We start from the raw sequence: 15184 nt of genomic DNA on the forward strand, positions 1-15184 counted from the left end.
TCAGAGCCACTAGAAATGGAATAGATGAAGCAGGGGTATAATTCCCTGCTTTGCAGGATCATGGGATCTCAGTGGGGATGAACCGAGAGTTAGAATCGTGGCATAAGCAGGCAGGGAGGTCAGTGGCTTGCTGGTTCCAGTGTGAGGTAAGGTCAGGGCCTGTGATGCTGGTTCTAGAATGGGGAGAGGTCAGTGCTGGTACATTATGGGGAGAAGAGGCACCAGCCTGAGTCCTACACTGGCAATGTCTTATTTAATGAAGGAAAAAGCTTCTTCGGGTTTTTTAACTTCCATCCAAGGTAACTGCTTTTCCTTCCAATATGGAATCATTTTGTACAGAAACCAGAAAGTGATTGGAAGGTGGCTCAAAGATCTGTTTGCTGCATGGCCAATTTACCCATCAAATAGAAGGTTTAGGATTAAGGGCTTGTTACATCACAATCCACACTTCATACGGAGGCCCAAATAAAATGCCACCCCGAGGTGGCATGTAAACAGGACATGACTATATCATAATTATCTCAGCAATCCCTGCTTTGTACAAGGCCTTTCCATGGTCCAGGAAGTTATAATCATATAGTCCTATCTGCCCTGCAAAACCAAGCTGCATATTAACTATGTCAGAGCTCCCCGTAATTGAGCTCTAATCCTCCATCCCACTCTGGATGGGAGGTGATTCCACCCCCACCCTTCCCCACCCCCACCCCTAGCTGTAGATTAGCCGGTCCATTTGTACAGATAATACACTCTTGATGGGTCAGCATCGCTCTGTCCCACAGTAGGGCAGCAACATCCAAGTCTGCAAGACCTTCCTTATTAAATTCCTCAGGAAAGCCTGCCTGCTACCCCTCAGAATGAACAACACACTCTCCATGTTCAAAGCACTGGCCAAATGTTAACTAACTCTCACCACACTATGGAGAGGGGGCTGAGAAGAGAGGCTAATGGCCTCAAGCCCAACTCCTTTCTTTCAGCTGGAAACAAAGAGAGCCAGCACCATGTGAGGATCAGTTCTTTGCAGACTATGTCTGTCAATCCCACCAATGGCTGGGCAGGTGTTTGCACACACAAAGCAAGCCTCTCTTTGAAAATCGGGCCTTAGCTCATTAAGAAAAAATACAGCAGAGCTGGGATTGGAATGCAGTTGCCAATGCAATGCGCGATCACTAACCCATGCGGCTTCCAGCTCACAGGGTGGAGTGGGATGCAGGAGGAGAGTGTCTCCTGAGCCCTGCAACTGGAATGAAAATTACACCCTAGTTCTCATTCCACTGGTGTAATTTCTCTTAGGAAAGATGTTTACTTAAAAATAGTGGTGCCTTATTTCCAGTGTTTCACATGTAATGGTAGATGTAATGGACAGCCCTGGGATATGAATGCAGCGGAGATCCTGGTACAAACTATGTATATTGTAAATCAATTCTGCCACAAACTGACTTCTTGCTCCTCAGGCACCTATCTAGGAACATGCAGGACTACATTTTCAAAGCTAGGCCTCAGATTTGCAATTTCCAGTGCTGGGGCACACCACAGAATGTTAATGTGCTCAATTACAGAGCACAGCAAGACCCCTTTGAAAGCACGGCCGCTTTATTTTAGTGGTTGAAAGGCTGTTTATGCAGAGACCTGCCTCAGCCCTGGAGCCCACCTGTTGAGGATTGGCAGAAGCCCAATCTGCTATTAACATTCAGTCTTCTCCTACACTTTATCTTTTCCTTCCCCCTCACAGATGCCAGCAGACAGCTCCAAGTGGCAAAAAGCAACCTACTAAGTGTTTATCAGTCTGGGGAGACATCTCTTCCTGCTGGGGTTTTGGTTCCAGGAGTGCTCAGACGGAAACCACAGGAAATTGCAGCTCCTTCACACATAGAAGCAACCCTTCTGTATCAGGAGAAGGCACTAAAGCTGCCTTGTAATGGTGCCCAGCAGAGTCCAAGGTTCCCTCTCAGTAGCAGATCAGGGTACAGGGACACAAGGTGGGAGCCTTACAGTGGACACTACTGTGGAAGGTACTCTAGAAAGTTTCCCCAGCATAAACAGGATGAGATCTCTGTATGGGATTATCCATCTGAATGGGTCAGAGACAAGTGGCCATGTGGCCCCTCTGGCATGTATCCAAGTGCCTCTGTGAAAGGATATCCTCCAACTCAGCAAAGGAATGGGCAGCACGTTGGTGAGCTGGGCAGCCCAGGGGGAGACTTCCCACTGGCTACCTGTGGATTTCCTCCCAGAGGTGCTTTTCTTATGCCCATAAAACTCAGTAAGAACAGAGGTGGACAGTCAGTGCAAAACCCTCCTCCAGACATCTGCATCCTCACTCTTGCCATGATGATAGCTGGCATCCCCACAGTGCCTGTGCCAGGGATTAAAGAGGAGGATCTGATCAGAGCTGCACAGAACTTCATGACAGAGAATCCAGAGCAAGGTGTACAGGGGGAGATAACTCCAAAAAGGACAGGGGATGCACAGTTCTGGAAGAAAGACAGACCAAGGAAGAGACCAGTAGACACAGGCTTCCAGCCCCTTTCCATAGCACACTTTGAGAAGTAAAGCCAAGGAGAAATTCACAATTCAAAGCAAAAGGCTTTCACAAAAATATTGGATGCTATATTTACATAAAGGAGATTATATTACAGAACTCTAGCTCAAAAGGAAATATCTAACCATACAGTAGTTCTGTTCCTGTGAATGGAGTGTTGATTCGGAGGTTAACAAAACTGTGAATGAACCATTGATAAAAAAAAAACCACAAACAATTTGATGTGACATGAATAAATCAGGTTAGCTAGGGTGGGACAAATTACTTACCTAAATAGCACCTTCTGTCCTATTCCCTCACCACTCCCTGCTGGCTGGTACAGAATATTATATCTACATATCCCTGCCCCCAGGGTCTCTTTGCCTGAAGCTGCCAGAAAGGGACCGCACACCAACCCATCCATATATCCCCATGTCATGCAACAGCTCTTACTGGCTGGGACTGTGGCTGCTCTCTCCTCTGCATGCCCCCTTTGTCCCATTACAATACATGTCCTACTACTGTATATCTGATTTCTCCACTTCCTTGTTTGTCTTCCAGTAACTCTAATTTCAGATTTACGGTAACATTGATTTGTTCCCTCCTCCCATGTCAGTGACACACCTGTTGATGATAGAGGGCAAATTTAAGAGTTGCCATAACCAGCCAAACCACTCCAGTGCTCATAGCAGAGGCTGCAGACAGCAGCTCCCTGGTAGCATGGGTTGCTACCCTCCAAGGTTTGTGGCTCCTTAACAAGCAGGTTCAGTTAAATAATTAGAGGCAATGAAGTGAGACGAGAAAAAACAAAAGATGTGGTTTCAAAACAAAGGGCTGACTTCACATGAGCAAATACTGCTCTACCAGACTACTGGGAAGCCCCATGTCACCATGACAGGGAAGGGAGGGGAACCACAGGCTGGCTCAGATACACACACCACAACAGATACACACCTGGGACTAAACCATATGAACCCTGCTGCAATAACAGATAGCAAAAGGATCCCATGAGGGTCTGAATGCGTGAACTATGGTTCAGGCAAGTTAGTCCCAGGTATTACCCTCCTCCCCAACTCCATTCCCAGCAGGGTTTCCTGTTGGCTAGGCCAGAGACAGACTTCCTACCTAAGTCCACTTCCTTAGGTCTCATAGGCAAGAGGAAGTGTTCACCCAGTAGATATTTAGGATCTGAAGCCAAAGGGGAAAAACTACCATGATGCAAATTTAAGGCTCACATTTATTAGTTTCTAAGGAGAATAAAGTGGAAGACATACCACTAGATTACATTTTAACAGACATTTTTGTAGTATTTCACACCTCACTTCTCCTAGAGGCCCAGAAAGCTGGAGAGTCACACCTCGAAGAGGCCTACAGCAGAGGCACAGAGCTCTCCAGTTCTGAACTACAGCTTCACCTGAACATAAGGTCCAATCCAGCTATCGGCCAATTCTCGGAGGGTGTTGTACCTCCGATCAAACTCCTCCCTGCTGCACTGGGTAAGAAGCCGGCTAATCTCCGCTGTAAGAAAGGACACTGCTAAGGATTTATCCAGAGACTCATTCCAGGAGCTTTTCAGAACCTCCAAAAGGCCATCAGTCCCATTTTGCCCTGCCTGAGAGATATTAGGTTCCTTCTGCCATTGCTCGCTCAGCATCTCTGGCTGTAAGATCTTCTTATCAGAGTTCAACACAGCCAGGATGTGCCTGCAGGGCAGCTGGAAAGTTTGATTGAAGTGGCAAGTGCAGCTTTTCAGGCTCCTTTGGTTCACTTTGTGGATGTCTTCAAGGATCTGTATATTGACTATGTCTTCATTGGTGCCTATGAGCTGCACAGACTTTTGTGCCACTGCAAACTCGTTCAAGCATAGTCTGGCTGCAGGCTCTGTGCAAATGTCTCTCAGTGACTGCCTGATGCAGTCTTCAGTCTCTTGGTTACACGCCACACCTTGGTCACCCTTTGGGTCTTCAGTGATGATCTCCAGTTTAATTTCATGGGATAAAGGATCCAAGGGGCTCTGAGGGTTTGCTAGCTGGTTCTGCGAGGCAGGCAAGGGATTCTGAAGAACCAGGGGATTTGGAAGGGAATTCTGACCTGGCCATTTCTGATGAGCTGCTGTGAGATTGAGAGAAACTGGCAAAGAATACGGAGCTGGCTCGTTCTGAAAAGGGAAGATCTGAGGGGCTGCCAGCTGATTCTGAAGAAGCAGGGGGCTCGGAGGAGCTGTCAGGGGATGCGGAAGAAGAACCAGGGGATTTGGAGGGGAATTCTGACCTGGCCATTTCTGATGAGCTGCTGTGAGACTGGGAGAAACTGGTGGAGAACTCTGAGCTGGTTGATTCTGAAGAGCTATTTGGGTGTTGTGAGAGGTTGGTGGCGAGTCCTGAGCTGGCAGGCTCTGAAAAACTGTCTCAGTAGACATGGTACTGCTCAGAGGGTTAACAGAGAACAGCACAGCATCAGGTGGCCTCTTTGAAACACACTTCTGGTAGTGTTTCGCCAGAGAAGTGATGCAGATCTCCAGAGACAGTCCAGTGCAGAAGACCTGGCTTAAGCCCCGTGTGATGATCTCCAAGTCTTTAAAATACTGATTGCATTCCATCCAATTCCTCCATCTGTGCATAGCCCATATCTTGTCATTGAGAAGCCAGTGGGTATGAAGCTGGGGAAGCAAATCTGGCTTTACAAAGTCACTCAGGATGGTATGCATCATTTTCAGGTTGCTTTCAGTGGCTGCACACATAGTGTTCCTCAAGGCATTTAAGATCAGTCTCTCTGAGATGCATTCCAAAGACATCTGATGAATCTTCTGCTGCAGGTGCTTGCATACATGGAAAACAGATAGCTGCACCTCTGCAGATGGGAATGCTTCAGAAAGCGTCTGCAACAATCGAAAGTGTGGATCTACCAGAAAGGTCTTAATTTTCTTCCACTCAGGGTTGAAGGCCTTGAAAGTCCTATACATGTGAGCCAGGCTTTCTGCAGATTCTTTAACTGGGACAGCAAAATGAATTACCTTTGTCATCTCACCCTGCAGCTTCAGGAAAGGTCTGTCCACCATGAACATATACAGAGCTTTGCCCCGCGGATTGTGGGTTCTGTGGATGAATATGACATCAGGAAAATGCACAAATATGTTCCTCATGAGGACGGTCTGGAAGCTGATAGAGTCCAGCTGAGAGTTTTTATCTAATTGATAAGCGACCAGGGAGCCACAATCAAAGCTCAGCAGTTCCTTCACGGTAACTAGGGCCATTGTTAATCTGCGGGGTCTATTCCCCCTTTCCTTACAGCATTCAGCCCCGACCCTCTTGATGACTGGGCGATTCCCTGTGATCCATCCACGCTGGGAATGCCAGGGTCCTGGCGACCACCCCAACAGCCACACGGCCTCGGCGGGTGGCGGGCCTGCGGCGAAGGAGGAAGAAGGGCGGAGTTAGACGGCTGCATTGGGCGTGGCCACACGGGCAGACACCGGGCCAGGGAGCCCCAGAGCAAAGCCCAGCTGCGCGGTGCCGCCTGCAGGGGGCAGCACGTCTCTGGGGGGGGCAGATCGCCCCCCACCGAACTGGACTACGGAGGTGGGGCCAAGGGCAGGGAGAGGTCCCGGCATGCACTGCTCCAGCCCCGCCCTCGTGTGTGTGGCGGGGTGGGCGGCCCCACCTCCCGGCATGCACTGCTCCAGCCCCGCCCTGGCTGTGCGCGCGGGCGGGGGAGCGGAGGCCCCACCTCCCGGCATGCACTGCTCCAGCCCCGCCCTGGCTGTGCGCGCGGGCGGGGGAGCGGAGGCCCCACCTCCCGGCATGCTCTGCTCCAGCCCCGCCCTGGCTGTGCGCGCGGGCGGGGGAGGGGAGGCCCCACCTCCCGGCATGCACTGCTCCAGCCCGGACCCTGCAGGAGGCCTCCGCACGGCGACAGAATGTCCCGGCGTGCCCCGCTCCCGGAGCCGTCCCGGCCGCTCTCCTTTTCTCGCCCGCCCCCTCTCACCTTAACGCGGCGCCTGGTCCGTCATCGCCGCCATCTTCTTTGCTTGGCCCGGGGCACACACTGACAGCCAACCAAACCACCAATCATAAAGCGGCTGTTCCGGAACGCCAGCCAATCAAAAGAGATCCCGACTCTTTTCCGGCGAATCCACCAATCAGAGTACAGAGAGAACGGACAGACTAACCAATCAGAGGATAGCATGGCCGTGAGCGGGAGTCCGGTCTCCATGGTTACACGTCCTCCAATGGGAGCGGTGGAGAAGGTCCCAGCAACATTTCTGACCCCGCTGGGCTGCGTCATGTGACACCGACCCCCCCCCCCCCCCCGCCAGAAGCAGGCGGTGCTGAGCCAGGGCACCAGGGCGGGAAGGGGCCGCGGGAGGTTCCAGTCCAACCCCTGCTCAGAGCAGGGCCAACCCCGCCCAAAGCGCCCCACCCAGGGCTGGGTCAAGCCGGGCCTGAAAAACCTCTAAGGAAGGAGACTCCACCACCTCCCTCGGGAGCCCAGTCCAGGGCTTCACCACCCTCCTCGTGAAACAGTGTTTCCTAATCGCCAGCCTAGCCCTCCCCCCGCACCTTGAGACCACTGCTCCTCCTTCTGTCATCTGCCACCCCCGCGAACTACCCAGCTCCATCCTCTCGGGAATCCCCCTTCAGGGAGTTGAAAGCAGCTATCAAATCCCCCCTCATTCTTCTCTTCTGCAGACTAAACAATCCCAGTTCCCTCAGCCTCTCCTCATAAGTCAGGTGTTCCAGCCCCCTAATCATTTTTGTTGACCTCTGCTGGACGTTTTCCAATTTCTCCACATCCTTCTTGTAGTGTGGGGCCCAAAACTGGACACAGTACTCCAGATGAGGCCTCACCAATGTCGAATAGAGGGGAACAATCACGTCCTTCGATCTGCTGGCAATGCCGCTACTTATACATCCCAAAATGCCATTGGCCTTCTTGGCAACAAGGGCACACTGTTGACTCATATCCAGCTTCTTGTCCACTGTAACCCCTAGGTCCTTTTCTGCAGAACTGCTGCCTAGCCACTTGATCCCTAGTCCGTAGCAGTGCAGGACTCTGCATTTGCTCTTGTGCACTCAAAGTTTGCTGGAGTTTACAGCCAGCAGCGGTAGGCCCAGCCCACCGGTAGCTGGGGAGGCTCAGGCCAACCTCCACCCTCAGCAGAGGTGGCTTAACGTTTTGTGGAGCCCAGAGCACATTCCATTCTGCCTCTGTGCCCAGCAGCCTCCCCATCCCCCACTACAGCACACACCCAGTTTGCTCCTTTCTCCCCACCCTCCCCCCCGCCGTGGCTCCAAGACCAGAGAAGCTCTGTCACTCCCTCCCCCAGAGGGCCATGAGAGCTGCCCTTCTCCGCAGCAGGGAGTCTGGGCGCTTTCCCTGCCCACCAAGCACTCCAGTTGGGGACTGCTCCTGCTGGGAAGCAGGGTTGGGACATGGGGGCTTTCCCCACTCCACTCCTATCCAGCTCTCGTGTCAGCGATTGGGGGGCCAAGGCCCTGCGCACATGCCCCATCATCTCAGTGGGGATCTACCACTGCCTACCCCAAGGCATAGCCCTGGCCTGCACAGGCTCTGCTTCAACCTAGACCATGCAGCTGCTGCCTCAGAGAGGCCCAGAACTAGACCCTGCCCAGGAGATATGGTGCCAGTGACACATGGATTTGGGCACCTCCACACAAGAAGCTTATCTCTGACCTAAAAATGGGCCTCAAGGTCATACAGTTTAAGGTTAACATGCAGCACCCAATCATTTAGTCTGACCTCCTGTATACCACAGGCCACTCAGCATCACCCAGCAACCCCTGCACCAAGCCCAAATCACCCAACAGGATGAGACCCATAGATTGCAGCCTCCAGAACACTAAGCTAAAGTGGGCCACAGGCAGAGAACTGGAGGGAGCGAGGTTCACCACTGGCCAAGGCCCTTGCAAATAGCAGGGAATTGACAATGATATATGCAGATGAGCCTAGCCTGCAACCCCTCACTCCATGCTGCAGTGGAAGGGGACACCCATACCTAAATTTCTTTCCAATCTGACTGGGGAAAAAATTCCTTCCCAATCTGGAATAGGGAAATCAGTTAGAGCCTCAGATGGGCCCATGACCCAAGCACTTGGGAAAAAGAATTCTGCACCACCACAGAGCATTGGCCCACTCTGTCCCATGTCCCCATTTGATGCTTGGAAGGAAGGAGGAAAGAAACTCTGAATATGTCATGGGGGTCACAGGAAAAGAGTTTCCTTCCTGGCCCTTGGAGATGACCAGCTGAAGTTCTGAAGCATGAGCTTTTAGGATCATTATAGAGGACTCACAGGGCTCCTCTCATCAAACACAGCTAGGTCTCTCCCTTCTGTTGCTTTCAGCTGATGAAAACCAAGCTTGCCTTTCAGAAAGGCAAAACAACCTCCATTATGCGTGCATGCGCACACACACACACTCCCCTCCCCCTGGTAAGGCAACTACTAACTTTTCATGTACAAATATATTTAAACTTCCTACTGTATTTTCCACCCCATGCATCTGATGAAGTGGATTTTAGCCCACGAAAGCTTATGCCCAAATAAATTTGTTAGTCTAAGGTGCCACAAGGACTCCTCGTTGTTTTTGCTGATACAGACTAACACGGCTACCACTCTGAAACCACACACACACACAGGAAAAAGCTCCCCTTAAAGCCACCATGGACTAACATAGGGTCTAGAGTGTGATAATGGCTTAGCAGCAGTTTAGTGCAGACAAGAGTCCACTCTGGGGAGTTAGTTTTGCTTCCTGTGGCATTGCCCAATGCTGTTATTCCAAGTTTTCCAGTTGGAGAGGCCCCTGGCAGCACACAAAGGAAAGAAGGGTCCATCCTGATCAACTGAAGGGAAAGGGCCTGTTTTTCTTTCCTTTCTAGGATGGACATTGCTTCTACTACAGCAAACAAAAATCCTCAATTAAGTAAGTTATTTGTATACAAAGATATTACATTAACATTAAATTGTAATGGTGGGAAAAACAACCCTTCCACCCAGAGCTCCCAAGCCACTTCCCCTTAGGACACTACCACATTGAATGCAATCAAGGAAGGCACATATTTCATGTTTATAGGGCTGAAGTTCAAAGACCAGAGATGATAGCTGCCTCAGCACTACTTTACATGCTTTTGGTTAGAAACCACTATGGGACTATAAGCAAAGAAGCATTTTAAGCCAAGCATGAAGGACACGGTATGGCCCAAGACAAAATGGAAAACAAATTTAATGACAAAACAAAGTCAGAACCATATTTTAACAATTAATTTGGTCTAAATACACAGCAGCGAACTGACCACTGCTTGCAGTGGTCTCAGCACAAACAGCAACATACAAACCATAAACTCATTATTGCACTTTCTTCCAGCTGCTATTTAGAGGAGAGCAGGGCACAGCCCTGAAATAGTGCACAGCAGAGGATGTAGGGAGGAAGGCAGCTGGACTTGCATCTCTGCCTGTTCAAAGCCAAGTACTTTTTTTTCCTTTTTGAAGTCTTACCACAGCAAGGAATGAGAACAAGTTCACCCCAAATTTAAAAACCAAGAATTAGTTTTCAGAAATCAAAGTAGTGAGTTAGGAAACTTATTCATTTTAATCACTATAACCAGGTTTGGAGTGTAAGGCCCTCTATACCAGGTTCAGCTTAGTTTTCAGGCCTCTGTGGCAGATGACTGGGCTAAGGAGACCATCCCACAGGGAGCACTACTGGCTTGACTTCAGCAGCCCTGAGGTTCTTACACAGACACCTAGCATGTACTTGGCAAGTGGGAATTGCCATCTTCTAGCCAGCTATAATCTCTTACCAGAAAAACCAAACCAAAACGAAACCCACAACATGGCTAGTCCGAGAAGACACACGAGCACACAGGAAAGTCTCAAGTTTATTACTGAGATCTTCAACAGTCTTGGAAGTTAACAGTTAACCCTGAGTCTCCTGGGACAGGGAATGGGGAGAGAACCATAAGAGGCTGGGAGAGGATTAAACCATCAGCTCCCACTAACAGCTTGTTGAATCTCCAAGTTTGAATCGAGAACATCTGGCATTTCAAATCAGGAACATGTTGGTACCTGTCAATGATCTCTCAGAGGTTGCACCTGCATCCTCCATTTCTATTTCCTCCTGCTTTACCCAAAGAAATGGCAAGTCCCCCACATTTCTGAAGGTAGAGCATTTCCCAGCCTCCACTGGCTCTGAGGATTTAGCCCAGATATCCACAATCATTTTGAGTGTGGAGCTGCGCTCCTCTAGCTCTTCCCCATCACACTGCATCAGGAGATTAGCAAGCTCCTTGCTGAGGGACTGGATTTTGTCATATCTTTCTTCTTCTGCTGCTGGTTGGCTACCCATTGAGGGCCCATCATCATCTAGGAGGTTATCTCCCAAGACTGAAAGGTGCTGGTACTTCTTCTGCCAACGCTTGCATACCATAGCTTCCTCCACAGCCTTCTTGTTGGCATGCAGCACAGACAGGATGTGCCTGCAGGGGAGCTGGTACCGGCAGTGGAAGTAACAGCTGCAGTTCTTGCAGTCTTTGCTGACCTGGTGTGTGTCTTCTAGCAGCTGAACCACAATATTGTCTTTCAGGACATTAATGAGCTGAGTTGACTTCTGCACCACCTCCCACTCATTCAGACACAGCTGGTAGCCTAGGTCTGTGCAACTCTCTCGGATTGCTGCCAGCATGGTGCCTGGGGTATTTGCAGGTTTCTGTTTGGCAAGTTGGTTGGGCGGTTCAGGACATTTGTTTTGGGGCTCTGAGGCAGCAACAGGGGTACGTTTCATGGAGGCACGGGTACGCACCTTCGGCTTTTCCACACGTTTGCTTTGATTCTCTTCTTCAACACTTGAGAAACCCTGGTTCAGGTTTTCCAGACCTTTGGTATTGAAGCAGTCGGCATATTCAACAAAATGAAGAATGCTGGTCTCCAGGGACAACTGCTTGTTGAAGAGACTGGATATTTTATGAGTGATGAGATCCAGACTGTCTACGTAGGTGCTGCAGGAATGAAGGCCCTTCTTTGCATGCATGTACCACAGCATCTCACAGGAGAACCAATTGGCCTGAAGATAGTTGTACAACTCTTTGTCCACCAAGCGCTTTACCAGCTGAGACAAGATGTCTAGATTTGCATTTGAGGTGGAAAAAACCACCTCCCTCAAAGCCAACTTCAGTTTATGCTTGAAGGAAACAGTGGCCACTGTTTCCTTTACTTTCTTCTCAAGGAATCTGACAGTGTGGTAGACAGAGAGAAGCACCTGGGTTGAGGGGAAGAGCTCCTGCATGGTGGCTTTGTGAAGGAAAGACATGTCCACAAAGACCACCTTGACCTTCTGCCACTCAGGATTGAACTCTTTGAAGACAGTCAGCATTTTGCTTACATTCTCACCGGTGTCCTCCTTCAGGACAGCGAAGTGCACCATCTTCCCTACTCGGTCCTTACTCTCCACAAGGAAGGCATAAAGCACATGCCCTCTCTCACTCTGCACCCTGTGCAACAAAAGGCTCTCAGGAAATTTGACAAACAGGCTCCTCATCTTGCTGGTCTGGAAGTTCAGTCTGTCTAGGTCCTGGTTGCTGCCCACGCTAATAGAGGCCAATGAGCCCATGTCCACTCTCAGGAAGTTTTTCATGACCTCTGCAATTCTGACTAAAGCTGAAGTTGAGACACTTTCCTTCACTGCCTCAGGTTGCATAGCAACCTTGCTAAGTGGAGCAGGTGACCCATTCAAAGTCATGTCAGCCATCACACACTCCTCACTGACTGTTACAGTGGCTTCTGCCTCTCTTGATTGTTGTCTACGCAGTTTTGTTGCAGGGCTGCCATCTGCCATGCAACTTGCAATTTTGGTTGTGGTTCTCGTCACTAGAGAAGAGCTAGTACGGGACAAGGAAGTTCCCCCCGGGTCTACATGGATGTGATTACTGTTCAGTTCAGTAATCACCAGCCGGTCTATTTCCTCGTTATACTGCAGGACAAAAAAAGCTGGGCACAAGCTGGGCTGTGGTTTCCTCTTCTTACTGTATTCCCGTGTCCGGACACAGCCAAACTTCACCTGGATGAACCTGGGGAAGTGGAGAGACAGTTAGCAATGGAACAGAACGTAGTCTGACCAAACAGTACTGGTGCAGAGCCATCTCCCTCTCTGACATGCCAACACTGTAGCCAAGGACTGCATGACAAGCACATATCACCATAATAGGAGATGTTAGGATGAAATGATTTCACCAAATATGGCTAGTGTTCTACATACAGGTCAAGAAAGAAGAGGCTAAAGTGATACTTATAATGTTTGATCACTGTCTTGGGTTAGACTGAAATCTCCATCTCTGACTAATCCTCTGCAATTGGTCTCAGACACTCCCAGTCCTCGGAGGTGGCAAGGTCAAAGCATATCACTGACACGATCACTTCAGGAAATTTTATTTGCTCTTATTATATTCCTTTGCAGCCCAAATCACTCCTACAGCTGTCTTCTGCAACAAGAGGAGCAGATGACAAGTTACTTTAGTTCAACATAGTAAGGAAGCATTTCCTATCATGCATCAGGAATTTATGTTTCAAGAACGCAAGTTTGGAGGAATTAAGAAACGAGTCTGATCATTCAGCCTTTTATTCACATGAGTGACTCCACTAACTTATAAAGGCGGCAAATTGGGCCCATTACTTCAATAGGGCTGCTCACGTAAGTAAGACCTGTATAATCGGACCTTAAGTAAGGTGCAATGGAAGGCAATACTAAAACCCATTAGTGTGAAGGTGACTGGGGAATGCTAATCGACACTAATTAAGGCACACAACAGACAGTTCCTTGGAAAAAGAAAATTGCAAGAAATAAAAGTTAGCCTGTATGATCTCACAAGTCATCAGCTCACCGATCAAGGTTAAAAAGGCTGTCCTGGAAATGAAAGGCAGGCAGGCGAGGGAGAGGGGGTGAGCATGCCCTCAAACTAATAAACAATCAGTTCAGGCAACAGGGAAAGAACTATGAACAACAAAAAACGTAAAATGAGGGAATACTACCAGAGGAACTAAGGGGAAAGAGAGAGTATATTATGGGAGGAGATAGGTACTAGCCAAAAAGACATTAGTAAAAGGTGAAGGTGTGAAATTAATGTTGACTCAAAATAGGATGAGAGTTTGAAACTGGCAAGTACGACAGATAGCCAATGAGTGCCTGCATACTGGTATTTGCATTTAACTTAAGCACACACAAATTTGAAAATCTGGCCCATGATTTTTAAGGATGATGTGACACAGCCACAACTGATCACTTCAAACAGGTACAAATAACTCTCATGCCTAGCGGCTAGAGCACCAGACTAGGCCTCAGGAGACCTGGGTTCCATTTTTCGTTCTGTCACTAGCCTGCTGGGTGACCCTTGGGCATGACATCTCCTTGATCAGTGCCTCAGTTTCCCATTCTATAAAACAGTGATAGTCACATTGACCTCCTTTGTAAAGCATGTTCAGATCTACTAATAAGTGCAGAGAAGAGTTGGGTATAGTTATTGTCCAAAACACTTCTCAAAGGATCCACGTCTTCTCCAGTGAAGCACACCCACCTCTGGGATGGACCAAGGCAGCTATTTAACTACATATGGTAACACTGCATGGCAGTTTCAGACAAAAAGTGAAAAAGAACCCCATTTCCAATGTAGACTGCAGAAGCTATTTAGTTAGGCAGCACAGACTGACCCTGTGCTGGGACTTGGCCGGGCACTAAGGTTAATATCCTATCCCTGGTAGGAGGTCAGAGGATCTTTAATGACCACAGGTGGGTCAGGAAGGATCTTGGTCTTACCTCAGGAAACAGGAGAGTATTTTCATAAGTGCCTGAGGCCCCCTTCCCTCCCACCCCTAGAGCACAAAGAGCCTTACGTGATGTCCTCGCGGATGCTGGTCCCATGTTTCCGGTTGTAAAAGCGGACAGAGACACAGTTCTTTAAGCCATAGTGACACTTGTTCTCTTTCTTGTAAGTGCTGAAACACTCCTTGAAGTCATCATAGTTTCTAAAGCATGAGCCAACTTCCATGGCTATTCAGTCCCCTGCATGTGCCCTGTCGCCACGCCTAGGCTCTCTGAGCCTCGCCCTAAGTTCAGGGCTGGAATAGGACGGTGCTAGAAGAGCTCCAGCTTTGCTGCACAGCATGCCACACGCCTCAGGGTCTCCTGCGGGCAACGTCCCGCGTGCCTCAGAGCCAGGGCCGCTGTAACCCTTCTGGGATTCCTGGACTTCTCCCCAGCCCCCCGAGCCGCAACTGAGCTTAACCCTCTCTGCTCCCCATGCCACCCCGGCAGCCCCTTCGCTGGGCACCGCCCCAGGCCCCAGCTGGGTTCACCCAGCCCGGCTCCCCCTCGCCTGCAATGAGCCCAGCGCCCAGCACGGCCTGGGCCTGGGCCTGGGCCTGGGCCTGGGCAGGCAAAGGAGCCCCTCTCCCTGCGCCGGGGCTCACCCGGGAGCGGGGACCGAGCCCCACCTGCCTCTACAGCTGCTGATGAAGATGGAGACGGTACGTGAGCCAGCTCAGCTCATATTAACCCAGCCACAGCCACCGCCCTCCTCAGCGAATTGGCCAATCAGCGGCTATGATCCCGGATTGACAGCAGCCTCACCAAGCAACACAGAACTTGGGGATCACGTGACAAGTG

The 15184-nt window shown here is 49.8% G+C and overlaps 3 protein-coding genes across 3 annotated transcripts; 1 reads left to right on the forward strand and 2 right to left on the reverse strand.

The window, feature by feature from the left end:
• Positions 1 to 178: 178 nt before the first annotated feature.
• Positions 179 to 2550, forward strand: SPATA25 (spermatogenesis associated 25). The gene is made up of 2 exons (XM_048820501.1): positions 179 to 299; positions 1730 to 2550. The coding sequence occupies exons 1-2, from the start codon at positions 179 to 181 to the stop codon at positions 2548 to 2550; spliced, it is 942 nt and encodes a 313-aa protein (XP_048676458.1).
• A 1187-nt stretch (positions 2551 to 3737) lies between these two features.
• On the reverse strand, positions 3738 to 6585 carry ZSWIM1 (zinc finger SWIM-type containing 1). Its single transcript, XM_048820492.2, has 2 exons — positions 6503 to 6585; positions 3738 to 5923 (listed from the first exon to the last, which is right to left on the reverse strand). Exon 2 carries the CDS (start codon positions 5769 to 5771, stop codon positions 3921 to 3923), a length of 1851 nt encoding a protein of 616 aa, XP_048676449.1. The 5' UTR covers positions 5772 to 5923; positions 6503 to 6585; the 3' UTR covers positions 3738 to 3920.
• A 3154-nt stretch (positions 6586 to 9739) lies between these two features.
• ZSWIM3 (zinc finger SWIM-type containing 3) lies at positions 9740 to 15146 on the reverse strand. The gene is made up of 2 exons (XM_048819832.2): positions 14413 to 15146; positions 9740 to 12596 (listed from the first exon to the last, which is right to left on the reverse strand). The coding sequence occupies exons 1-2, from the start codon at positions 14565 to 14567 to the stop codon at positions 10577 to 10579; spliced, it is 2175 nt and encodes a 724-aa protein (XP_048675789.2). The 5' UTR covers positions 14568 to 15146; the 3' UTR covers positions 9740 to 10576.
• Between the last annotated feature and the right edge of the window lie 38 nt (positions 15147 to 15184).

This window comes from Caretta caretta, chromosome 13, assembly GCF_965140235.1.
Source record: "Caretta caretta isolate rCarCar2 chromosome 13, rCarCar1.hap1, whole genome shotgun sequence".
Classification (NCBI taxonomy): domain Eukaryota; kingdom Metazoa; phylum Chordata; order Testudines; family Cheloniidae; genus Caretta; species Caretta caretta.

Excerpts from the sequence above, each read along its gene's own strand:
- ZSWIM1 (XM_048820492.2), bottom strand. The coding sequence starts at position 5,771 with ATGGCCCTAGTTACCGTGAAGGAACTGCTGAGCTTTGATTGTGGCTCC.
- ZSWIM3 (XM_048819832.2), bottom strand. The coding sequence starts at position 14,567 with ATGGAAGTTGGCTCATGCTTTAGAAACTATGATGACTTCAAGGAGTGT. Across the intron at positions 12,597-14,412 it reads AGCATCCGCGAGGACATCAC|GTTCATCCAGGTGAAGTTTG; the intron begins GTAAGGCTCTTT and ends CCACTTCCCCAG.
- SPATA25 (XM_048820501.1), top strand. The coding sequence starts at position 179 with ATGGGGAGAGGTCAGTGCTGGTACATTATGGGGAGAAGAGGCACCAGC. Across the intron at positions 300-1,729 it reads TTTTTTAACTTCCATCCAAG|ATGCCAGCAGACAGCTCCAA; the intron begins GTAACTGCTTTT and ends TCCCCCTCACAG.